Source organism: Pholcus phalangioides, unplaced genomic scaffold, assembly GCF_987345545.1.
Source record: "Pholcus phalangioides strain wild (caught in Gottingen) unplaced genomic scaffold, Ppha-v1.0 ptg000003l_1, whole genome shotgun sequence".
Lineage (NCBI taxonomy): Eukaryota > Metazoa > Arthropoda > Arachnida > Araneae > Pholcidae > Pholcus > Pholcus phalangioides.
Genome location: NW_028301596.1, coordinates 8,566,826 through 8,594,389, shown reverse-complemented (window position 1 = coordinate 8,594,389; position 27,564 = coordinate 8,566,826). Strand labels below are relative to the sequence as shown.

General features: G+C 38.5%; 1 protein-coding gene across 1 annotated transcript; it reads left to right on the top strand.

The window, feature by feature from the left end:
- Window positions 1-1,004: 1,004 nt before the first annotated feature.
- On the top strand, window positions 1,005-26,160 carry LOC149088008 (uncharacterized). Its single transcript, XM_089243672.1, has 5 exons — window positions 1,005-2,100; window positions 8,355-8,487; window positions 12,304-12,479; window positions 12,618-12,753; window positions 25,675-26,160. The coding sequence occupies exons 1-5, from the start codon at window positions 2,058-2,060 to the stop codon at window positions 25,958-25,960; spliced, it is 774 nt and encodes a 257-aa protein (XP_089099798.1). The 5' UTR covers window positions 1,005-2,057; the 3' UTR covers window positions 25,961-26,160.
- Window positions 26,161-27,564: the final 1,404 nt, after the last annotated feature.

The following is a 27,564-nucleotide window of genomic DNA, read 5'->3' as shown; positions in this document are numbered from 1 at the left end:
TCCCGTATTTTCTCATAATTTTGGCCACCCAAATGCTATTGGATACTAACGACTCCAGCACACAATATCCGATTAAGCGGGGGTATCTAATTATGCTGGGAACAATTCAATTACCATTTTACACAGTTTGTATAGTCGAATCCCATAATAACGAACTCCACGAAACCAGACAAATCACTTCGTTATAAAAGAATTCTAGGTTTTTGCATTGTTCCAATGTAAACTTATCCGGGGGATTAGAAAAGTTTTCGTTATAACGAGATTTCCGCTATAACGGTATTAGTTAAAAATTTGACTGTATATTGAAAACTGATGAAAAGGATCAATATAAGAAAAATCTTCTCGAATAAATCAGACATCAAAAATAAAATGAAAGTTATATTTAATTTTTTTTATGTTATTTACAATGAGATCACAAAATACCTGATTTTTACTTTTATCTGGAGAGACAGCGTCCTCTATCGGCAAAATATAGAACAGAAATAAAACAATCAAATGCACGTATTTAAGACAACTTGATTACTTGATTACCTACTCTCAAATGCATATTTATCTTAACTCGGTAACATATTTTCCATTAATTCCGAATGTTTCATTTAATAAAAACATTATGTGAGTAGTGGTTGACGTGTATTAACAGTTGACGTGTAAAGCGTAATATTCTATTACAAGCGGGGGAGTCGTAATTATCATATTATGCGGGAAACTTTAACATTGTCTCTATAGGAGAAATTTCGATGCAAGATGATTTCATCTGTTTAAGCGGGGTATCCGTTTATCCGTTATTATCCGATCAAACGGGGCCGACTGTATATCACTGGTGTGATATCCGCCATTCTTTCTAAGAAACTGGTTCAATACCAAACTGATAAGCAAGAATTAAGGATAACTGATAAGCATAGAAGGAGGTGGGGGGAGGGGGGGGAAACCATTTCGAAAGGTCAATAAGAGAGGTCAATCGCCAAAAAAACACGCCATAAAAACGAAATAGCTGCTAAAAATACACCCACAAGAACACTTCGAGAGGGGAATATCATAGCCAATTAATTATCAGTATCTCGCATTCAGAAAAATGTTCCAGCCTTTCACAACTATTCACATTAAAAAAAAAATGGAGAATCTCTCTCTCTCTCTCACACACACAATGGCGTCTTTGTCGGAGCATTTTCATAACCCGAAAGAAAACGAGTCGTATAGAGTGAGAGAACCGTGGGTAGACTAATAAATAAGGCGGAGTGATATGATGCTTGTTACATGGTGTCCGAGTCCGTGACTTGTGGAGAACTTTCCGACCATGTAACGAAAGGGGGGGAAAGGATGGCAATGATGATGATGATGATGGCATCGTTCCTCAACGTCGAATTGGGCGCCGCGGCGATGGTTAACACCAAGGTCAACGTCTTATATTCCAACTTTTAGTTAGTCAGGTGGGATTCCCTTAAGAAAAGAAAGAACCGAGATAGAGACCTTCGCACATGCAGTCAGTCAGCGAGAGTCCTTAAATTCTCCCACACACGTTTACTGCGTACGCGCTCAGCCGCTTCGTCATATGGTGATCCAGCCGAGAGAGAGAGATCATTGGTGCGATCACTCAACTCAATTGCCGGCTACAACGAGACAAGAAAATCGCGATATTGTGTCATCCCTCCCCCCCCCCCCCCATCCATCCTGTGGTTGGATGATCCATGCATCACAATCTCAGTCATCTTTTACTAGGAAAATTCTTCTGTGTTTCCCTTTTCTCTCAGATAGAGATAGTGAAATTTCCAATTGGGAAGTTATGCATTTTTGTGTTGTGCAAGAAGAAAGACTTTTAGATGATTGGACGTCGTAGATCGACAACGACGACCTCTTTCTCCTGGAAGTAGCGGTTGTAATAATAATAAAAAACGACGTCGACGCACGAGATTTCCGCGAGACTCCATCGGCACTTCCGCTTTTTTTTTTGCGGAAAAAACAACAAAATATCGTCTTTGTTTTCCCATCCTGTTATTTTCTGTCTCATCGACGTTTTGTTTTGAGATTTTTAGCAGTATCAATACCTTCATACCGAGAAGATGGAGAGTACAATACTCCTCGTAGGATTCTTATTAGCTGCGGGTGAGTAATTTTTCCAGCACATTTTCTGCATGATTAAACGGTGGTGTATATACAGAGTGATTCTTAAAGAAACAACCCCACTAAATGAGGTACATCACAAAAGAATCGATACATATAATAATGTGATCGATACATAAGCGACCTTAGATTGCATACCGTGCGTTCAAGTGGTGATTTAGTTATGATTGGAGCAGTGGGTGCAGTTTTCTCGAAGGCATAGCTACTCAATCTATATCCTATATTATCAATACATTATGTTTAAATCTACATGCCTATGTAAATCAATCTACATAATATCTATATATATGCAATTGATTTTCTGTCTCTCTCTGTGTGTGTGTGTTTTCAATACAAATCTACAAGTTTAGACCGATCGTCGCCAAATTTTTCATATATTCCACAAAGGACCCGACTCGAATGATAGGCTATTTCAAAAGTTCGTCAAAGCTAAGCGAGTGCCCGAAATGGGCGGAAAAACTGTCGGGGCAGCAATGGTTTGTAAGCCTCAACAATGACTTTTATATTGCTTACTAAACAATGTCGGTCAGACATATTGACTTTTTTACTATGGTCTGTCACTTTATCAATGTATCCAGTAGGTATGGGAAAACCCCGGGCATTGTAGCTAGTACTGTCTGGTACACTCATAACATATCCCTGGATATAACATACGAGAGATTTTCTAATCCCGATTCTTTACCCGCTCACTTCATGTGCATATATATTTTTATCTCTTATTACATACTCCACTTAAAACATACACTGTGGATATAACATACCTTAGAGAAAATGACTCGGGGTATAACATACTACTTCACCCAAATACCAACTCTATTGCAATTTACTGTTTTTAAAAAGTTGGGTTGGAAATATGAAGAAGCCATCCATCGGTGGTAGCCTCAAGTTCGTTTAGGGAAAATATCGTATCTATACCCCTTCCCTGGGGCTTGAACCTGAGACCGTAACGGCAACCTCCACGGCGGGAGACGAGCATCTTACCTCCACGCCACTCGGTCGCTAGCATAATATATTGCAAAAAATACATGGGAAAACAAAACCAAAAAAGTGACTTGATTGGGGACCGTTGTATCTGGGTGATATCCTGATGTATTCTTTGAAGAAAATTGTTAGAATTTCTGTAATAACGAAAAAATTACTCGAAATAATTACATTTGCTACTGATAAGGTAGCTCTATAATGAATCGGTAGTGGGCGGGTGTACCCCCCCCCCCTTTCCCACACCTTCTAGGATTTAGAATATATCTCTTCTAAGAGCCAAACATACAATTGAAAATAATGGTTTCACCCGTAAATTACGGGACGTATATTCACCGTACGTCCTTCGCTTCCATTTGCCTTCCCTGGGAAAACTGGATACGCGCTTGCGGTGGATTGATAGAAAGCGTTATCTGTTAGTACGTATCTGTACTTTGCAAGAAAAATTTCTTCTTATTTAAAAAAACGCCTCTTTTTTTCCTCTATTTCTGTTGAAAACGGCATCCGTCAATGTTTTTTTTGTTTTTTTTTAAATCATCGAATGTTTGCATTTTCTGATACTTTTGGATCACTTGGTAGATGGCGGTGATAAAACTGTTGTGATCGGGTAAAGCAGAAATTTGCATTGTTTTAAAAAGCATCAACTCTCTGTTGAAAGAAAATGCAAAAGCATGTTGATTGATGACAAAATTTATGAGCCTATAAGTTGCTTCTTTACAAATTAATTATAAATATGATGGACAACTTTTAATGAAAACTATTAGCATTAACCCAAAAAAATGTCAGTGAAATCAATTAAATTTAGCATAAAATTTATGCATGTTCGGGTGAATCATATACAGTCAAACCTCGTTAGTGCGTCACCCGGTTAACACGTCACTCCGCTTACAGGATCACTTTTTTGGAAGTCCCAATTGTCCTCAGACAGGACTTGGCAAGCTAGGGCTTACTCCGTTTAACGAGTCACTCCGCTTACTAAGTCATATTTTTGCTCTCCCAAGAGTGGCTCATTAACGAGGTTTGACTGTACTCTGATAAATTTTTTTGATAAAGTCCTCAGGACATCTTTTATCGTCCAAAATATATATTCATTCTATGTCAAATTTAATTACAGGCTGCATAAACTTATTTTGTCTGCGACAATCTCACTCTCTGTGCAAGTATACAACTGCTATATAAACTAATTTCAAGACCTCGCTTATAACATACACATTGGTTATAACATAGACTTTTCTCGAATCATCGGGGGGGGGTATGTTATAAGCAGGGCCGGACCTGGGCAAGTGAGAAGAGTGCGGCCGCACCGGGCCGCTAAATGTTTGGGCAACAAAAGGGGATGCGTATTTCCCGCATAATATGATGAACTGTAACACGAACCACTTAAGCGGTCCGCGTCACATTTACAGATCTTAAGTACTCTGGAAATGTGCCATGGGTCACAAAAGTGATCTGTAAATATGTCACGGGTCACTTGAGGGATGTAAAGCTGTGCCACGGGTCACTTAAGTGCTCTGTAATTGCTTCACGGCGCGTTTAAGTGCTCTGGTACAGTGGGCCACTCAAGTGATTTGACTTGTTGAGCATATAATGTCTTATGGGCTTATATGTATCCTTAAACTTAGCGACGTATGTGCTGCCACCTATTTGTGCCATTCGCGAATCATTCGACTATTCCACTCTACAAAGACGAGAGATTAAAGGCCGGTATTATTACACTATAAATAAAAGTTTGATAAAATCCTTTTATAAAACTTGAAAAATCCAGCCAATAAACGATCAGCTTATTCGTTGTATTTTTCAAGTTTTATATAAGCACTTTTACAAAACTTTTATAGTGCAATCCCGGCCTAAGATTTTTTAGGGGTAACGTGCATTAGGCCGGAGAATTGCACATTAAAAGATTTGTAAAAGTCCTTTTAAAAAACTTGAAAAATAAAACCAATATTCGCATCGGTTACATTCGAGCAAATGTAATCAATAGGCTTATTTTGTTGTTTTCTTCAAGTTTTATAAGAGAACTTTCTAGAACTTAGTGTAATCCCGGCCATACCTACGGAATTATTAGCAAATTCTTTGGTCCAGTTCGATAAGAATCCCTCTGTGCTAGACCGGGATTGCACTATAAAAATTTTGTAAAAGCTCTTTGATAAAACTTGAAAAAGGCAACCAATAAGTAGCCAATAAACTTGTAAATCAACCAATAAGTTTTGTAAAAGATTTTTGATCAAACTTTTGTAGTATAATCCCGGTCTAATTAAACGGAAATATAATGATCAGTTAGTAGTTTTTAAACACCTTAAAATTGTAACGCACAAAAAACTGGTTCTCTGAATGTTTTAACCCGGTTCTTGTGACGCATCATGAAGCTCTAGTAAATTATTTTATGGAACGTCTTAAGTCACTTGCGGTGGCTTTCGTTATCATGAGAGAGAAATCTTTAAGATTAATACAAAGAAGAAACAAACGTAATTTAAGAGAGAGTGTTAAAAAAAAAATGTCGTCGTCCTTGATGGTTGTTTCATCATCAAAAATGAGGAAAACGTTTGTATATATTTTGTTGAAACCGGTATGGTTACGTTTCAGCAACCTGTCAACGCATTCCAAGCTGCAGCTAGTAGTTTTAAAACATTGTTTTGAAACACTGGCTGCATTTGAAACAATGTCCGGAAGCTGAGATATTTTTATAGCATTATATGGTTTATACGATACTGTTCATATCTTTGTGAACTGTTTATGGTTCTCTTATATGCATGGGGGTTTTTAAAGGACGCACGAAGGCTTGCGATACTTATGTTTTTTTTTTAAACAATAAATGTTTGCGAACAGTGATGCTGATACGTCGGAAGGGTGTTTGTATGCTTGTGATTTTGAAAATCACGCTTCAAAACTTCTGATCCTTATAAAGTTTGTTTCGAAGCTCGGTCGAAGCTTGGTCCTGAAAAAAAATGGTTTTTGGAATTGCGTGATGCGCATATGAAAATCATGTTTGGCAACTTGCGATACTTGCAAAAAATTTTGGAAGGTTTTGGAGCTCGTAAAGATATTTAAATTTTTGTGGAGATGGTGTTTAGTAGCTTATATGTTTCATTGGAAACTTGTTTTTGCCGGCTTATGATGCATTGGGAAAATTATGTTCACGAGCTTGCGATGCAATTCAAGGAAATTAATGCTTGCGATGCATTGAGGAAAAATTATTTATTTATTTATTTATTTATTTATTTAACGCTATGCTCACGAGCTTGCGATGCATTTCAAAGACATAATGTACGCGTTGCATTTCAAGGAAATTATGCTTGCGATGCATTTCGAAAAAATTTATGCTTGCTATTCATTTTTTCAAGGAAATTGTGCTCGCGATGTATGTAATGATGCGAAGTTACGATACACTGAAAACTCTTTTCAAGCTCGCGATGTATTAAAAGAATTCAAATTCGCGAGCTTGCGATTATAAGACGTTTTCCGGCATTCAGTTCTTGTAAAATGTACGTGTTTGACAGCTTACTATTTGTACGGGAAATTTATGTTGGAGCGTACTTTCGATGATTTTTTTTAATGTTTGAAATTTTTCGATGCTTGGGAGAATCGTATGAGAGCTCAAGATATGCATAAAAATTGTTTACATGTTATATAAAAAATATTCCACGTAAAGCAACCTTAACACACCAAAAAAATTTTAATTACAGTCGAGTTCGGTTACAACATACCCCTTTGGTGATTCGAAAAGTGTATGTTGCAATAGACGTGTATGTTATAAGCGAAGTCTTGAAATTAGCTCAAGTAAATGCTTATTGAGATTGTCACGGTCAAAATAAGCTTATGCAGCGTGTAATTAAAATGTAATGTAGCATTGCATATGGTTTTTGATTGATATCTGAAAAGTTTTGAAAACTTATTAGACAACATACATGGTACATAATTGTACTTACATACAAATACATACATTTTTGAAAATTTTTATATTTTTGGCATTTTTTAAGTTCATGCTGACGGTTTTCATTTGAAGTTTAATAAAATTTACACTTCACCAATCAATAGCGTAATAGTTACATTTATTGTTAATAGGTAGCGCTGAAGAGAAACAAATTTTTATCTGTCGAAAAGAAATACAGTAGAGAGTCTCATTTATCCGGCATTCCGTATTATCTGACGCCCCACCACAAAAAAGATCAAGCACCAATATTGAGCCTCTCAGAATTTCACATATAACGACGGAGTTAGTTCTCGGCTCTAGAAATGCATTAAGTAACAAGAAGCAGCTACAGGAATCGACATAATGATGCTGCTAAGATGGCGAGACTTGGCAACTAAAAAACGGTACTTGCCATGAAAGCGGACCATGATCAAAAAGTTCTTTGTCATCAGAGGACTGTGAACTAAACTTCAGAATATTCTGCAACTCTAAGTTCATTTTTTTATTGTTTTTGTATAAAACATTATTAAATTCGTAATGTGTAAAATTACAACATAATTTGACGTTTAATAGGCTTTTTTTTTAAAACACCTCCGTATTATCCGACGTTATGCCAGCCCGTTTATATCGGATAAGCGAGACTACTGTATACTGGCAATATGAAATTTCTCGTCGATGTAAACATTGACGCGGCCTTCTGTTATAGAAAACGGGGATATATCATCCTCACGCAATAAGTGTTGTGTATGCTTTTAACTATATCTTTCTAGGGTTTTTTTTTGCAGTATGTTATATCCGAATTATTTTCTTGGTATGTTGTATCCATGGTGTATGTTTTACGCAGGGTATGTTATAACAAAGGAAAAAAAATATATAGAAATTGCACGGGACGAAAGTTGAACACAAAAACCGTATGTCATAACCACGGTGTATGTTAAATCAACACCACCTATAGAACAAGGCCTCCGCACGAAGCTTGTGACGTCAATGAAGAAGGCCATTTCTCCTATTTCCATTGGATATACTGCAAAAAAGGTAAAAGATATCGCATGCGTCGGCCTGCTATATCCAAATGGCAATAGTTGAAATGGCCTTCTTCAGTGACGTCACGAGCGGAGGCCTTGTTGTATATGTGGCGTTGGTTAAATCCGGGTATGTTATAAGAGTGCTAGAAAAGTAATTTTTTTTGCCATTTTTATTCCCTTCTTAAATATGACGATTCAATTACTACCTCTGCAGTAAGATCTAATACTTTCTAAAAAAATTACTTCGGTAACTAATTTTTAGTATGCAAACATTACGTTGTACATATGCGATTATAGACTACTTATCCCATATTTTATTACAGGACTGTATGAGGTTCGGGGATATTCGTGTGAACTAGATCAAGTAGAAATCTGTAAGCAAGACCTTGGTGCATACGAACGTGATCATTTTCCTTTCTATGGAAGCAACGAAGAGGAACTCGACGAGACTTGCAGGTGAATTAGATTACAGAACTCGGCCGTGTTTTCTGTGCTGGAATAGCCGTCTTCAATCTGTTGATCGCGAGCACCGCGGTGCTCATTTAATCACCCAATACTATCCCTTGACTGACTCTCATCTAGAGCTCAAAGGCTTCATCAAGCTTTGCATTCACGAATTCAGTTTACGCTGATCTTTTAAATGCCGAAACATTACACTGACGGAGGATGGGAATTCTGATTCGCGGAAATTTGCGGGTATGGATGCTGCTCGGATGTGCTGGGTATAAGAATGGATTCACATCTACAGACAGTCACCGTGTCGTGTCAGACACGAAACCATTTTCGAACATAAAAATGTCTGTCTGTCTGCTCCTGCGCAGCCACGATACGATAAGTATGAATACGTTCATTGGTGTCACGATAAAGAACGTTTGTCGTGTCTGACACGACACGGTGCGTGTCTGTAGATGTGAATCCTCCCTAAACCAAAGATGTTCAACTTTGAGGAGAGAGAGCGGGCCACTTCATTGATTTGAAAACATATCACGGGTTACTCAATTTAGTCATCTGAAAATACACCGCGGGTTACTTAAGTGATTTGGAACTGTGACGCGGGTCACCCAAATGCTATGGAACTGTCACAGTGATCCGTGGATAAGCCGCTGGTCATTTGAATAATCCGGGAATCTGGAACACCACCGCATTTACTCAAGTGATCTTTAAATGTGCTGCGGGCCGCTTGGGCACTCTCGACCGGTGCCGCTGTGATCTTTAGGTATACCGTGGGTCACTCTGGGAAATGTGCCGCAGATCAATTATAAATAATCTGGGAATATGTCGCGTTTAGCTCAAGGGCTTCGGCACTCTGCCACGGTTATCGGTATAATTGCCGCGGGTCACTCTTTGAATGTGCCGCCGGGGAAAACGCAAAAGATCTGAAAATGTACGGCGGGCTGCTTGTGTAATCTGCGAATGTGCCACATTGAGTTATCTGGAAATATGTCACATGGATGTGATACTGCACCTCTGATCACTTATCAGATCTGGAAATATGCCGCTTAGTTCGCGTCTACGAAATTAGGTTTAGGATCGCGGGCCACATCAGATTACTCCGAAGGCCACATTCGACTCGCGGACTATGGGTTGAGCATGTATGGTATAAACGGTGCTCGCGACTCAAAGCAGGTTGAAGATTCTTGCTCTATATACATGAATGATAGCTTAAATTCGAAAATACTTTTGTATATGTCCCATGAGCCATGAAATTGTCCATCATTTTGTATTCGACGTTTCTTTATTGTTCCTTCGGCACGAATTTGGTGTTTCATTTTTTGTGCATCACCAATGACTTTTCACATTAAGGATGGGACTTGCGTCCATCTTACACACAGGGACCCGTCATAATACATCAAAATTCTTGAAGCAGAAAAACACATCAGATTTCGGTCCGTATTGTCCTCTGGTCACGCATGCGAAATTTCATTCAAATTAGGTCCCAACATGTTATGAATCTACATGTTTATGCAAATAACAGAGAATCCATTCATCAACAATAGAACTTGTTTTCTTATTTTTCGAAGGGATCCGCTCTAACCGAGTTATCGAACTTCTACATTATTCATTTATTAGAAAATTATAATGGATGAAATATTAATCTTTAAAATCAATCCGGTCACTAGAGCAGAATTAATTAGATACGATTGAATTTAATGGTGAAATTCCGTGATGATCGAGGAAAATCGAGTGCATAATCATGTAGTATTTATAGTGGATGCCCAGGGGGATTATTTTTTTGGTACGGGGGGGGGGAAATATGTTCAGAATTGCTTCAACAGAGGGCGCTGCACGAAAGTCCAACCTAATTGGATCTGAACCTTTCGTCAATTTTTCTGTGTTCCAAACGTTCGTAAAACTTCAGCCGGCGATTCCAACTCCACTATTAATGGTTTACCGACCAATGTCAACGTCACAATGAAAACCTCACGTTAATACTAGTAACGAGAAACTTCAGGAAAAAGACCTATTAATCGTACACGCTGCATTTTATAGGAATGTGGAGCGCGGTAACCCAAGTCGATAAGATGATCGCCTAAAGTACCAAAGAATGTTTAGAGGTCGATGTTTAGTTCATCCTTGTCAGAAAACTTTCCTGACACAGGGGTACAACAGAAACGGCGACATGACCGCAGAAAAAAAATTGCTACCGCAGGGAGTCCTCCATCGAGGGGTTAGCGCACCAAACTCTCGGTGAGTGTAAAAAAGAGCCTGCCGTTCGAAATCGGCGATAAATTGTAGGTCCCGGTCTAATTAGCCCTTGTGTGCCGAAAATAACCGTGGTGCGACAAAAATGATCAAATATAGGAATGTGGTTTGCATATTTCCAGTAATTTTTATTCGTGCAGTGCCCTATATCAACACAAATTTGAACTAATTTTTGGTCTGTACCAAAAAAGAAAATCTACTTTCGTAAGTGTAACTTTTTTGTGCAAACCTTGTTCAAATATACCAATTTTTTTCAATTTTTATGAATTTCTAAACTAATTAGAAATGTTGGACACCCTGTATGATATAGAAGAGTAGCTATGAATTCAGTGCACAGATTATCATTATTATGATAATCTGATTATGATATTTCTGACAGAGGTATCCTAAGTAAAGCTGTTGCTTGGACGTAATATTACGTCCGTGATCGTAAAGAGGTTAAGTAGAAAATACGATGCCGTAACATATTAAAACTCGAAAAGGAAACCATCACGGGGTGACAAAACTGGAGGTGATTGGTCTAGCCCAGGGGTCTTCAACCCATTGGCCCGCGGGTAAAATGTTACCCTACGAGATTTTCACTGCGGCCCCGCCTACCATTTTTTGAAAACAGCTATTTTACATAGAAAAATGATTAAATTTAAAAAAAAAATTGTTGAAGAACTTCGGCCACTGAAATTTGTACTGCTGTATTTAGAACACTGTGACATGCCTTTCCAGATCCCATGCTGTGTATTTAATACATTAATAGGGCCGCCGTCGTAACGAATTTGGAGGGGCTCGCAGATACAACAGTTTTAACACCTATGGTTTTATATGGACTACATATTTCGGAAGGCCGAATTAGGCATCCAAAAGACATAAATAATTACCGAATTTACAGAAATGCTAAAAAAAACACCTTCGTGAAAGAAACAATTTTATAATTAGTGCAGGACCACTGGTAGAATTTATTGCAGGGCCACTGGTAGAAATGATTGCAGGACCACTGGTAGAAATGATTGCAGGACCACTGGTAGAAATGATTGCAGGACCACTGATAGAAATGGCTGCAGGACCAGTGGTAGAAATTATTGCAGGACCACTGATAGAAATGGCTGCAGGGCCACTGATAGAAATGGCTGCAGGGCCACTGGTAGAATTTATTGCAGGGCCACTGGTAGAAATGATTGCAGGGCCACTGATAGAAATGGTTTCAGAATTGTCGAGAGCAATTTCGGGATTGTTAGAGGTAAATATGGAAATACAGTCGAATCCCGTTTCAACGAATACCGTTATAGCGAAAATCTCGTTTTAACGAACACTTTTTTCTAATCCTCCAGATAATTTTGCATATAGGAACAATGCTAAAACTTGGAATTCCTTTATAACGAAATTTCGTTATAACGAAGTGATTTCTCTGGTTTCTTTAAGCTCGTTATAGTAGGATTCGACTGTATTTGCGACTTGCCGTACCGGACGTTACAATGATCTTTATGAAGAGCACCGACTATGTGTAAACGTTTTTTTTTTTTTTTTTTCCCAATTTAAGTGAAAATCTGGTAAAACCTAAATGATTTAAATTTTCAGAGCGATGAACGAAACGTTGGAGTGTCTGATATACTTCGTGGAAAATTGCCAAGAGATACCCGACTGTGATGAAGCGTGCATGATGTCGGTCCACGAAGCGCACCAACTTGCGAAAGGCTCTGGTATTTTCGATCTGTTCAAGCATTTGTGTACCGACGAACATCCAACACGAGAAAGTAAGTATTATATATACACACACATTGAAAGGGACCCCTTTAATGTGATCCCCTCCCCCCCCCCCCCCCCGAAACCCTATAAGGGGAACCTGCATTGTGTGTCGCGAAAATCTGAATGGAAATATTTTTCTTTTGCAGCGTACTTGGAAAACTACGAGTGTTTCAAGAAAGCTTCGGACAAATACGTCATGTGCCACAACACGTCTCAAGAATCGCAAAAGTTCCTTGCGACCTTACACGGGGATCCGAAAACATATATCGAAGCCACGTGCTGGTGAGTTTGAGCGATTTCGCGTGGCTCGTATTTAGGGTTTTTGCCGCCTTCTGAGCTACACGAATTCCGCCGTCCTTCTTCCATTCTGGTCTAATTTTCTTGACTATTCTTTCGTCGAATTCGCCATCCTGTACGTTTGTCCCCCCCCCCCCCCCATTTTTCGTCACTCCCATGCTCACACAATCTCCAAGTCACTCTTTTAATCATTCACATGCTTGTACACTGTTTCGGTCACTCATATACTTGCACACGCTCTAGGCAGCACTACCTATAAAAGAAGGCTTCCGCACGAAGCTTGTGACATCACTAAAGGCCATCTCTCCTATACCCATTTGATACATGGATATACTACGAAAAGGGTAACGAAGGCGCATGCGTCGGCCTGCCTTATCCAATGGCTATATAAATAACGTGATCCACACGTATTCCCAAGGGATCAGTATGATCCGTCCAGGGAATTTGTTAGTGTTAGTAAACATCCATGCCCGAACCGGGATTCGAACCCAGACCTGCACAGTGAGAAGCTAGTTCCCTAACCACTCAACTGCCAGGCGGCAGAGAGGAGTCCACGAGATGGACTTCTTCAGTGACGTCGCTAGCTTCGTGGGAAGGCCTTCTATGGCGGTGTTGCTCTAGATCGCTCTTTTAGTCACTCACTGACATGGTTCCTTGCTGTAAAGGTCACTCTTTCGATCATTTACACGTTTATCACATGATCTAGGTCATTCTCATGCTTTCGCCCTCTCTAGGTCAATCTTTTGGTTATTCATGTGCTCGCAAACTCTAGTCAACTCTTTTGGTCAATCACTAACCTCGTCCACTGCTGTCTGGTCAGCTAACACCCCCCCCCCCCCATCATAAGTACGCCACTGTCTGTCGCTTGATAACGTAGATGCATGACCAATCTACTTCATAGGTTTCGAACTGGGGTTCCGCAAAAGCCTCTCAGGGGTTCCACGATATCAAAAGTTGTAAAATATTTCATTGTGTACATATACTTGTTTGGAAAATAAATCGATGTCTCCTTGGGTTCCATGGAATAGGCTCGTAATCATCAAGGGTTCCATTGAACGGGATCCGGAAATTTCACCTCCGACGTTTCGTCCCAATATTCCACCCCTGACATTTCGCCTTCACTGACCGTGTGAACGACAGTGAGTGATTGAGTGACAGTATGAGTTACCCTATAAGTGAGTGATTGATTTTATGACTGACCAAGTGAGTGACCGCATGAGTGAGTAAGTGACTGTATGGTTGAGTGAATAACCACATGAATGATCGACTGACCGTATGAGTGGTCAAGTGAGTGGCCGTATGTGACCATATGAGTGTGAGTGACCATCCATATCCACATGGGCTCTCGCACTTGGTCACTCATGCGGTCCTCCATCTGGTCACTAACTTTATCACTAATACTGTCACTCACGTATTTACTTGATCGATCTAATCCTACGGTCAATCACGGCTAACTTGATCAATCATACAATACACTTCGTCACTCACACGGTCAGGGTCGGAAAAGTATCAGGCGCGGAATTTGCTCACGGACTCACTCCTCTGCTCATACACTCACTCACTACGCCACCTTGTCCATGTAAAGTTCCTACCAACATGAGTTTGTAGGTGAATTTTCTTTTAAGTGTGAATTACGTGGCGGTGAATTTTTCGCACTCGGAGAAAAAGCAATGGTTTCCAACATTTCATTCGTCAAGCACCCCCGGGAACAGTGGCAGATTAATGTCGGTCGAGGCACCGGGCGCAAAAGAAAATATTGGACCCCTCCTTACATTAGAAAAAGTAATGAAGTTTGGGTTTTTCGGGGCCTTTAAGAAGTCGGGACCCCGGCCGCGCTCCCGCCGTTAAATCCGCCTCTGCCCAAGAGATGTGTTGGAACCTTGCGAAGCCTCCAGAAATGCATGAAAGTTGAGCGTTACGTACTTTAAAAATGCACATCCCTAAAAATAAGAGATAGTAGAGCTCCTTGGTGTATACAGGGTGTCCTGTAAGTGCTAATGCGGCCTTTAACCATCCGTCTTAGAGGTATAGTTTCAATTTTAGAAATGCTCAAAAGATGTTCAAAATATACCCTATACCAGTTTTCAGAGTGAAAAGACAGTATGTAACAAAATAAAGAGATCTAAATTTTTATACGGTCCCCTTGTCCTCTAACTTCCAATTAGAAAATTGTTACCCTGTCTTTTTTTTTTCCAAACCCAACAAAGAAATCCCATGTTCCTGACTACACTATTCGCGGAGATATTAAAATTCAAATATCAGTAGTATAAAAAGGACAGTTCAAACACAGGGGGAGGCGCGGAGGCGCGCGCCTCACATCCGGCTCCCTCACGCGCCTCACATCCACCCCCTCACGCACCTCGCATCCGCCCCCTCACGCGCCTCACATCCGCCCCCTCACGCGCCTCACATCCGCTCCCTCAATCCTCTTATCACCCTAGCCAATGCACCGCTCCCAACAACGTAGACTTTGATTTTTGAGAAACAATTTCATGCAAGCGGTAAACGCCAACTTGGTGTAACTCGTCACATATTTATTTAAACGCGCCGCTGTTGCACTGCAACCACTTCATTTTACTCAACGTTTCGCCTGTTTGAATACTCTCAGTCTCTACACTCCACAGCTAGCATTACCTGTAAGTAAAGTATTTTCCTTTTTGAATCGTCATGTCTTGTGTGTTAGATATCGAAGGTTTTAGATTGAATTCACGTGAATTCATCGTGAAGGAATTAAGTTTTTCCAATTTGGAATCAAGTGAAACTTATCACACCGTTTATAAACCATAATAACAGAATTGATTTTTTTAGAATGAACGGAAGAAAAAATTCTAGAATTGATGAAAATTCGGAATTAATGCAAGAAATAATTTAAGAATTGATGGAAGCCTCCAATAAGTTACCGTGAGTGCGGGGCCCGGTGCAACCGCACACCTCTAAGGGCGGCTCTAGACTTACAGAACCATGAATTCCGTTTGGGACGCATTATAACCAGATTGCTTTTCAGGCAGAAATTTCGAGTGCTTTGACACGTAGACTGCTCAACACTACTTTTATTGGAAAAAACTTTTTAGTGATTTCAGGGTAATTTTGAGTGCTGATTCTGTGTGTGAATCTGGCATTATTTTTTTTCAAACGCTGTAATTTTTAACATAAAGTGAAAACTAAATTTCAGTAGTACTGCATAAGCAGCACACAAATCGCATTTAAATCTGCGAGCAGAGTTTACGTCACTAGAAAGCTTGAATCAATGGAATGAATCAATTTAATCATGAAAAGTAATCAATACATAAATTGCAAGATAAGTCAATACTGATGATTGATACTTAGGGCCGGACTTGGGCAAGTGTGAAGGTTGGCCGCAACCGGGGCGTTAAATGTTAGGGGCCGCAAAAACGTGATGAAAGAAAATACTTTGATTGCATTTTAATTTAAAAACTTCGTTTTCAACAAAGCGAATGCATTTAAACCTCACTACAACGATACTCAATATAACGGTAAATTACTCTACAACGATATTTTTTCAAGCCTTGTTTGAAAATGCCTATACTCTAATGTTAAACTGTTACCTCTCGACATAACGATATATAATCCGTACATAATCTACAACGACATTTTTTCTTGGTCTGCAGAGTCGTTTTATCGAGGTTTCGCTGTAGCTTAAAATTTTGTCTAAAACCTTTAAAATTCAGACATCGAACCCTATCCCTCTTGCCTAGGGTTTTCACAGAACCCCTTCCTCCAAGTCAAGTAAAGGATGGAGGTGGATCTAGTGCTCCGGATGATGGGTTGCTAAATTCTTCTTTTAAAATTTAAAAAATTACACAAGGCATACATAATGCATACTTGCCCGGCCGAAAGAGTATGAAGTTGAGGTCCTGGGTAGGTAATCGGTTCAATTTCCCTGACAGCTCTCCAACCTTTAAATGTCTGGAAGCAGCGGGCAATATCGTTTAAATTTATTGTCGAATAATTTTTTTCTCTGTGACCATGAAATAGTAGTTTGATGTTCATTCTGCCTATGTAAACCTGGCGTGCTCCTGGGTGTTCATGGTTACTCAGGGATTAGGAAACTCCGTTTTCGAGGGCCACAAAATGTTTAAGCCCGTCCTTGATAATAAAATAATGCGTATTTGTAAATCAATAAATGCACATCTTTAAAAACACTCCACTCAATTATCAGATTTCAATATGCAGGCAATGCACGTCATATGAAATTTGTGGTACATTTATGTTCAGAATAAAAGTAAAACAATCATGTATACATTTATATATCGTATAATATATGGAATGAAAATAAGGGAATATATTTAGGATATCAGAATAGATCAATGCAGTAATGATATGCTCTATAATGTTGCATTTTGTCCACTAAAATGAACACAAAATGATATTAAATTAATTCAAGGAGAAGCACTTGCATGATTTTCTGTTATGGGTTTTGAATGTCTTTCATAGGAGGCTTCGGTAGAGTAATCAGCCATCATACGCGAGGCTCGAGCTTGCCTTGATACTTCTGTTCCATTACTTTCATAGCTTGATGAAACCGCCTCTCTTGTCATTAAAATGACTCAGATTGTCTGTGAAATTGGACCAAGTAACTAAGAAGAAAATGCGCCTTTGTGCTCATATTAACAGTCTATTTTTCAAACGTTAGAAAATTTTTAAATTCAAATTACAAATTAATCGTATTTTATTGCAATTCTTCATCGTTCTCTGCTTTGTAATCATTCAAAAAATTCTCAACAACCGATACGAAACATGATCAAACTGAAGATTGACCGGATTGAACGGATATTGATTAATATCCGTCAAAAATGCTGAAAATTTCGTATCTTTAAGAAATTTATGAACTTGAGAACCATCAAAAATCCTTGCTCACAGCTTTTCATTGTTCAGTCCAGGAAACGTTTTACAAATTCATTGGAAGCACTCGCCACTTTATTTATTGAGCACCTTTATCAAATTGCTTCACTATAAGCCGAGTTTTATATGAAGTGTTGGGGGGGATGTATTTTGTCTATGAACCGCTGGCTCTCTGATGATATTTTCTTTGTTGTCCCAGTAAGAGGTTCATCAGCTCAAGATCATGACAAATAACGGATGTCTGATGATGAGAGATACGTAAATTTTGCGCATAAAATTTCGAAATTTCGCAAAAATAAAATTTTCTAAATCAGAGATTTTGCATTTATTCGCAAAAATGAACAAAACTAACGATACATTATTACTTCGCTTCAAAATGAAACCTGAAGGAAAAAAGTACTTAATTAAAAGCTAATATTTCAGTAGTCTCTCCATATCTCCTTCTTCAATAGTACTTCCCTCTGTGACTAGTAACGGCGTTGTAGGTACATAATACAGTCGACTCTCGGTTTACGGAGTTAATTCGTTCCTGAGGTAGGTTGGCAAACCGAAACACATTTAGGAATTAATGTAAAAATAGATTCATTCGTTTCTAAGACCCCGAAGTTCCTACAGTGTCAATTTTTACACGCTCAAGTGAATAACTCGAAACCTATTGAAATAATCATACTGACACTAAAAACACTTTTTTCCAGAGAAAATCCAGACTTTACGAGAAAACGGGCATATATGCTATACATGGGCAGAGCTGTCTACCCATGTCTAGTCTGATTAATTTCATCTATTAATGTCAATGTCAAAGCTCTCGAAATTTCTGCCTGCAAAGCAATCTGGCTACAATGCGTTCCAAACCGAATTCATGGTTTTATAAGTCACTTGCTGCCAAACTTCATCAATAAGTTCTATGAGCAATGTGGGCATTAAAATGATGTTTCTAGAAATCAGATAGTAGTAATTACATATGTATCAGAGGTTATTGCAAAACGTGTTTCAAAAATTTCTTTGATGAAAACCGTCCCAAAATTTTAAATGACAAGCTGATCTATGAGCTGGATAAAAGGTGTCGAATTCGGAGGAATGCATTTGAAAAAATCGAAATGCGGCCGTAGACACTTCAATTTCTCCATTATCATTTCGAATTTAGTCAAATATTTTCCTGCTTGCGTGTTCGTAAACCGAATCAATTTTTGTTGTTGGTAAACCGAATTGACGTAAACCGAGACGTTCGTAAACCGAAGGTTGACTGTGTCAGCATTCTTGCTATTAGCGGGACTACGAAGACTTTGAATTACTGCCTTTGCATAGTAGGTAATAGAATTTCATTATATTTAACATGCGCATGGCCATCAACAGAAGTATTTTAGATGACTACTGAAAGTAGTATGATTGTATTTATCAATGACTTCATACCATGTCATAACGTTGCAAAAAATATTATCTTGGAGAAGCTTTCCAAAGTACAAAATTTGGGTGCAAAGTTGATGTAAGTGTTGTCACGGCTTCAGATAGGCCCAGCATAAAACCACTGTATATGCTGCAGAGTTTAATTTGTCGCGTCGAATATCGTGTAAAATAAATGTATTTAAACTCTTCTGCTGCTGTCAAACTTTTTTCTGTCTTTTCGAAAAAAATGGCTCTGACTTTTGCGTTCATGAGAAAATTAACTTGATGCGCAAAACGTGCGCGAATGGATATATAGTTTGGTCCTTCTATAAATAGTCAATAACATCCATAATTTTCGGACAGAACTCAGAAACGGAAGACAACTGAACTCTTAATTCACGAGTTAGAATTCAAAAGCATTTTGCTCAGCAAAATCACGACCTATTTTCGCTTAAAATTGTAAATCTTCGAAATTTTGAGGAAAAGTTATAAAAATCAAAATTTTCGTATTTATTCATCTACATCGGCTAATTTCACTTTTATCGCATTTATTCCGTAAATATGAAAATTACGCTTCCGTAATGATGCTATGAATGCAATAATATTGAGAATAAGTTACGAAAATAAATGAAAAAACACAAAAGTAAAAATCTGCCGCAAAAAATAGTGATTACAGACTGCATTGGAATGTTGAGAATATGTACTATCTCAAAACTAGAGTCATTTCGTCAAAACCAACACCAGTTTTGGAATCAGCAGACCACTAAAACCTAAAACCTTTACAATAAAACCGTTGAAGTTTCTTTGGTAAACCGATTTTTTTTTTTTTTGTCTTGAGTAGTGTAATAGAGGATATTTTAACACTTCTAACGAAATTAGACATTCCCTGTCTCTGCCCCAGTCTGACTTTTTCTCTCTCTCTCTGAGGGAATTCGTTTTTAGTTTATTCAAAGTTCTTTATGACTTTTTTTCAAAAACGTTATAAGCGGGATCCGAATTGGACAAAAACCGAGACTCATGTAAAACCAACAGATCTATCCACCCTATTTTGTAGGTTAACTATCATTCTCCTTCGACAAAGAAAAAGTTTACCCCCCCCCCCCCCCCGCACTCATGAGAAAATCTTCCGTACACTACTAAATGTAATTCGCTGCACACACAATGTACTTAGAGTTCCCGTTTGAACTAGACTGGGACCCCAGTTCAGGAGAAGACTCCTTCTGTCCCAGTCTAGTTCAAACGGGAACTCTAAGTACATTGTGTGTGCAGCGAATTACATTTAGTAGTGTACGGAAGATTTTCTCATGAGTGCGGGGGGGGGGGGGGTAAACTTTTTCTTTGTCGAAGGAGAATGATAGTTAACCTACAAAATAGGGTGGATAGATCTGTTGGTTTTACATGAGTCTCGGTTTTTGTCCAATTCGGATCCCGCTTATAACGTTTTTGAAAAAAAGTCATAAAGAACTTTGAATAAACTAAAAACGAATTCCCTCAGAGAGAGAGAGAAAAAGTCAGACTGGGGCAGAGACAGGGAATGTCTAATTTCGTTAGAAGTGTTAAAATATCCTCTATTACACTACTCAAGACAAAAAAAAAAAAAAATCGGTTTACCAAAGAAACTTCAACGGTTTTATTGTAAAGGTTTTAGGTTTTAGTGGTCTGCTGATTCCAAAACTGGTGTTGGTTTTGACGAAATGACTCTAGTTTTGAGATAGTACATATTCTCAACATTCCAATGCAGTCTGTAATCACTATTTTTTGCGGCAGATTTTTACTTTTGTGTTTTTTCATTTATTTTCGTAACTTATTCTCAATATTATTGCATTCATAGCATCATTACGGAAGCGTAATTTTCATATTTACGGAATAAATGCGATAAAAGTGAAATTAGCCGATGTAGATGAATAAATACGAAAATTTTGATTTTTATAACTTTTCCTCAAAATTTCGAAGATTTACAATTTTAAGCGAAAATAGGTCGTGATTTTGCTGAGCAAAATGCTTTTGAATTCTAACTCGTGAATTAAGAGTTCAGTTGTCTTCCGTTTCTGAGTTCTGTCCGAAAATTATGGATGTTATTGACTATTTATAGAAGGACCAAACTATATATCCATTCGCGCACGTTTTGCGCATCAAGTTAATTTTCTCATGAACGCAAAAGTCAGAGCCATTTTTTTCGAAAAGACAGAAAAAAGTTTGACAGCAGCAGAAGAGTTTAAATACATTTATTTTACACGATATTCGACGCGACAAATTAAACTCTGCAGCATATACAGTGGTTTTATGCTGGGCCTATCTGAAGCCGTGACAACACTTACATCAACTTTGCACCCAAATTTTGTACTTTGGAAAGCTTCTCCAAGATAATATTTTTTGCAACGTTATGACATGGTATGAAGTCATTGATAAATACAATCATACTACTTTCAGTAGTCATCTAAAATACTTCTGTTGATGGCCATGCGCATGTTAAATATAATGAAATTCTATTACCTACTATGCAAAGGCAGTAATTCAAAGTCTTCGTAGTCCCGCTAATAGCAAGAATGCTGACACAGTCAACCTTCGGTTTACGAACGTCTCGGTTTACGTCAATTCGGTTTACCAACAACAAAAATTGATTCGGTTTACGAACACGCAAGCAGGAAAATATTTGACTAAATTCGAAATGATAATGGAGAAATTGAAGTGTCTACGGCCGCATTTCGATTTTTTCAAATGCATTCCTCCGAATTCGACACCTTTTATCCAGCTCATAGATCAGCTTGTCATTTAAAATTTTGGGACGGTTTTCATCAAAGAAATTTTTGAAACACGTTTTGCAATAACCTCTGATACATATGTAATTACTACTATCTGATTTCTAGAAACATCATTTTAATGCCCACATTGCTCATAGAACTTATTGATGAAGTTTGGCAGCAAGTGACTTATAAAACCATGAATTCGGTTTGGAACGCATTGTAGCCAGATTGCTTTGCAGGCAGAAATTTCGAGAGCTTTGACATTGACATTAATAGATGAAATTAATCAGACTAGACATGGGTAGACAGCTCTGCCCATGTATAGCATATATGCCCGTTTTCTCGTAAAGTCTGGATTTTCTCTGGAAAAAAGTGTTTTTAGTGTCAGTATGATTATTTCAATAGGTTTCGAGTTATTCACTTGAGCGTGTAAAAATTGACACTGTAGGAACTTCGGGGTCTTAGAAACGAATGAATCTATTTTTACATTAATTCCTAAATGTGTTTCGGTTTGCCAACCTACCTCAGGAACGAATTAACTCCGTAAACCGAGAGTCGACTGTATTATGTACCTACAACGCCGTTACTAGTCACAGAGGGAAGTACTATTGAAGAAGGAGATATGGAGAGACTACTGAAATATTAGCTTTTAATTAAGTACTTTTTTCCTTCAGGTTTCATTTTGAAGCGAAGTAATAATGTATCGTTAGTTTTGTTCATTTTTGCGAATAAATGCAAAATCTCTGATTTAGAAAATTTTATTTTTGCGAAATTTCGAAATTTTATGCGCAAAATTTACGTATCTCTCATCATCAGACATCCGTTATTTGTCATGATCTTGAGCTGATGAACCTCTTACTGGGACAACAAAGAAAATATCATCAGAGAGCCAGCGGTTCATAGACAAAATACATCCCCCCCAACACTTCATATAAAACTCGGCTTATAGTGAAGCAATTTGATAAAGGTGCTCAATAAATAAAGTGGCGAGTGCTTCCAATGAATTTGTAAAACGTTTCCTGGACTGAACAATGAAAAGCTGTGAGCAAGGATTTTTGATGGTTCTCAAGTTCATAAATTTCTTAAAGATACGAAATTTTCAGCATTTTTGACGGATATTAATCAATATCCGTTCAATCCGGTCAATCTTCAGTTTGATCATGTTTCGTATCGGTTGTTGAGAATTTTTTGAATGATTACAAAGCAGAGAACGATGAAGAATTGCAATAAAATACGATTAATTTGTAATTTGAATTTAAAAATTTTCTAACGTTTGAAAAATAGACTGTTAATATGAGCACAAAGGCGCATTTTCTTCTTAGTTACTTGGTCCAATTTCACAGACAATCTGAGTCATTTTAATGACAAGAGAGGCGGTTTCATCAAGCTATGAAAGTAATGGAACAGAAGTATCAAGGCAAGCTCGAGCCTCGCGTATGATGGCTGATTACTCTACCGAAGCCTCCTATGAAAGACATTCAAAACCCATAACAGAAAATCATGCAAGTGCTTCTCCTTGAATTAATTTAATATCATTTTGTGTTCATTTTAGTGGACAAAATGCAACATTATAGAGCATATCATTACTGCATTGATCTATTCTGATATCCTAAATATATTCCCTTATTTTCATTCCATATATTATACGATATATAAATGTATACATGATTGTTTTACTTTTATTCTGAACATAAATGTACCACAAATTTCATATGACGTGCATTGCCTGCATATTGAAATCTGATAATTGAGTGGAGTGTTTTTAAAGATGTGCATTTATTGATTTACAAATACGCATTATTTTATTATCAAGGACGGGCTTAAACATTTTGTGGCCCTCGAAAACGGAGTTTCCTAATCCCTGAGTAACCATGAACACCCAGGAGCACGCCAGGTTTACATAGGCAGAATGAACATCAAACTACTATTTCATGGTCACAGAGAAAAAAATTATTCGACAATAAATTTAAACGATATTGCCCGCTGCTTCCAGACATTTAAAGGTTGGAGAGCTGTCAGGGAAATTGAACCGATTACCTACCCAGGACCTCAACTTCATACTCTTTCGGCCGGGCAAGTATGCATTATGTATGCCTTGTGTAATTTTTTAAATTTTAAAAGAAGAATTTAGCAACCCATCATCCGGAGCACTAGATCCACCTCCATCCTTTACTTGACTTGGAGGAAGGGGTTCTGTGAAAACCCTAGGCAAGAGGGATAGGGTTCGATGTCTGAATTTTAAAGGTTTTAGACAAAATTTTAAGCTACAGCGAAACCTCGATAAAACGACTCTGCAGACCAAGAAAAAATGTCGTTGTAGATTATGTACGGATTATATATCGTTATGTCGAGAGGTAACAGTTTAACATTAGAGTATAGGCATTTTCAAACAAGGCTTGAAAAAATATCGTTGTAGAGTAATTTACCGTTATATTGAGTATCGTTGTAGTGAGGTTTAAATGCATTCGCTTTGTTGAAAACGAAGTTTTTAAATTAAAATGCAATCAAAGTATTTTCTTTCATCACGTTTTTGCGGCCCCTAACATTTAACGCCCCGGTTGCGGCCAACCTTCACACTTGCCCAAGTCCGGCCCTAAGTATCAATCATCAGTATTGACTTATCTTGCAATTTATGTATTGATTACTTTTCATGATTAAATTGATTCATTCCATTGATTCAAGCTTTCTAGTGACGTAAACTCTGCTCGCAGATTTAAATGCGATTTGTGTGCTGCTTATGCAGTACTACTGAAATTTAGTTTTCACTTTATGTTAAAAATTACAGCGTTTGAAAAAAAATAATGCCAGATTCACACACAGAATCAGCACTCAAAATTACCCTGAAATCACTAAAAAGTTTTTTCCAATAAAAGTAGTGTTGAGCAGTCTACGTGTCAAAGCACTCGAAATTTCTGCCTGAAAAGCAATCTGGTTATAATGCGTCCCAAACGGAATTCATGGTTCTGTAAGTCTAGAGCCGCCCTTAGAGGTGTGCGGTTGCACCGGGCCCCGCACTCACGGTAACTTATTGGAGGCTTCCATCAATTCTTAAATTATTTCTTGCATTAATTCCGAATTTTCATCAATTCTAGAATTTTTTCTTCCGTTCATTCTAAAAAAATCAATTCTGTTATTATGGTTTATAAACGGTGTGATAAGTTTCACTTGATTCCAAATTGGAAAAACTTAATTCCTTCACGATGAATTCACGTGAATTCAATCTAAAACCTTCGATATCTAACACACAAGACATGACGATTCAAAAAGGAAAATACTTTACTTACAGGTAATGCTAGCTGTGGAGTGTAGAGACTGAGAGTATTCAAACAGGCGAAACGTTGAGTAAAATGAAGTGGTTGCAGTGCAACAGCGGCGCGTTTAAATAAATATGTGACGAGTTACACCAAGTTGGCGTTTACCGCTTGCATGAAATTGTTTCTCAAAAATCAAAGTCTACGTTGTTGGGAGCGGTGCATTGGCTAGGGTGATAAGAGGATTGAGGGAGCGGATGTGAGGCGCGTGAGGGGGCGGATGTGAGGCGCGTGAGGGGGCGGATGCGAGGTGCGTGAGGGGGTGGATGTGAGGCGCGTGAGGGAGCCGGATGTGAGGCGCGCGCCTCCGCGCCTCCCCCTGTGTTTGAACTGTCCTTTTTATACTACTAATATCTATGTAAAGTTATGAAAGAACAGCAAAAATTAATGGACAACGATCATCCTCTTCATTTATGCTGCCCTTCCCCAACTTTTCTCCGATTTTTGAATTCGATTATCTCAGTGAATATTGCCCAAAGAGACTTGGATTTTTTTCCTTGGCCTCAGGAGGGACAGGGACTGTTGTAAATTGCTGTGGCCGATAGATGTATGGACAGTTATATTTAATGGTCATTTTATATCTCTGTCCATTTTTTCTTTTGCAGTTTCTTCTCGTGGTACCAAGACTGCTACACGAACGCCACGATGGAGACGTGTGGAGCCAACAACACATTCTTCGTATCATTCGCCTTGCACTTGCTGACTGGCGAGCTCGTAAGCAAGATGTGTATTCCCATGGTGTACTGCGACAAGCCGCCACTGTATGCAGAGCTGGATGACCCGATCCCTGAATCCGGAGCTCTTCATCCAACGACCAACTCGTGTGCCGTCTTTTTCCTCGTGTTCGTGCATTTTGCGTATTTTCTGGTCAAAAACAGGCAGTGGCATTAATGTTTGCCTTTTTACGTTCGGGTATCGATTCCATCGAGTCAATCATAAATTTGTAAAGTTCATGAAAAATGTTTATTCTCGTACCCTTTTTTCAATGTATATATTTCTATCGAATTTCTAAACGAAATTGTTCAGTATATTTTAATACTATTTATTAATGGATATTCAATAAAACATTTCATTCGTTTCCGAGTACAAAACATGGATTTATTTGTATGATGAAGATGGATTCAGTTCTAATCTGATTGGAGATGATTTAACGAAAATTCACCGGCCCCAATTCATCGCTATGAAAATTCATCGACGGAAATTTCGCCGACAACAGTTCTACACGAGTCAGTCAGCGAGGAACGGCCGAGTTAGTCAGCCAGTAAATGTTACAGGAGTTTGGCTGTTTTACAAAAGTGTAAAATAGACCAACAGATAACATACGGGAGTAGTATAAGAATATTTAAGTACTGTTTCTTGTTCTACATTCACAAGAAAGTTATCAACGTTTAAGTTTCGCAAATGTTCCGTTTCGAAAAAAAAATTTGAATTGGTTTGTCTGAAAAATTAGAAATTTCTACGCCACCTGTTGATTTTAGTAAGTTTCATCTAAGTCAAAGGAATGTGCCTTACTAGTTATTCTCTCGTGAGTAACGTAAGAAACACTGTCATTTTACAGTGGAACCTCCAATAACGGTTACTCCCGTTAGCATGTATTCCTCCACTGACGGACACTTTTGTAGATTACATCGACGGGACTCAATTTTGTATATTACAACCCATTAATGGACGCTATCGGTCAAAAATTTCGGTCCGGTGAGTTGGTTTTCTGCGATTCCCAACTTCGAGGCGCGAATGCGAGCCGATCTCCCCGTTAAAAACTCTCGCCTCAGAGAGCAACAGCTCTACCCCACGGTACAATTATTCATTCCTTACAATTCACTCACTATGAGTTGAGAAAAAAAACTCAGTTTAAAAAATTCATTACAGATGGCAGCATTACAAAGAAACAAACTTCACGGAAGGATCACTATATGCATATTCCAACATGTACCAATTCGTTCGAAGTTCCGCAGAGGAATATGGACGAGGTGCATGTCTGGTTTAGTAGTAGTAAAATGTGAGTTTGAAAGCGCTGGTGAAAATTGAGCCGTTTTGGAAAGAATCCCTTAACGCCAGTAGATCAACCGGTGCCAGAGTGGCATGGTGGTAAGATGCTCGTCTACCATCGTAAAGGTTGTTGTCAGAGTCCCGGGTTCGAACCCTAGGGGAGGATATAGATGAGATATTTTCCCAAACGAACTCGAGGCGGCCACCGGTAGACAGCACCTTCACTTCCAACCCATCTCACTAATGACGGTAAATTGCAATATAGCGATATGGCCAGAGTTGGTGTTTGGTGAAGTCGTAGTAGATCAATCGCTTTGTTGTGTTCCCTTTTGAATGAGAAATACCGAAGTGAATGAACAAGGTGGGTATCTTCCCTTTAGGTAGAAACGACGGACCCTATAAACAATGTGATTTCTACCAAAAATAAACCCTGTTGCAAAATCCGCGACAGCTCGACCCAAACATTCGAAAACCATTGAAAAATGCATTTCGAAAAAAAAAAAGTG

What these genes read in the sequence shown, in the direction of transcription:
- LOC149088008 (XM_089243672.1), top strand. Translation starts at nt 2,058, where the DNA reads ATGGAGAGTACAATACTCCTCGTAGGATTCTTATTAGCTGCGG. An exon ending in GAACTCGACGAGACTTGCAG is followed by an intron (nt 8,488 to 12,303) that starts GTGAATTAGATT and finishes TTAAATTTTCAG; the next exon opens with AGCGATGAACGAAACGTTGG. An exon ending in TATATCGAAGCCACGTGCTG is followed by an intron (nt 12,754 to 25,674) that starts GTGAGTTTGAGC and finishes TTTCTTTTGCAG; the next exon opens with TTTCTTCTCGTGGTACCAAG.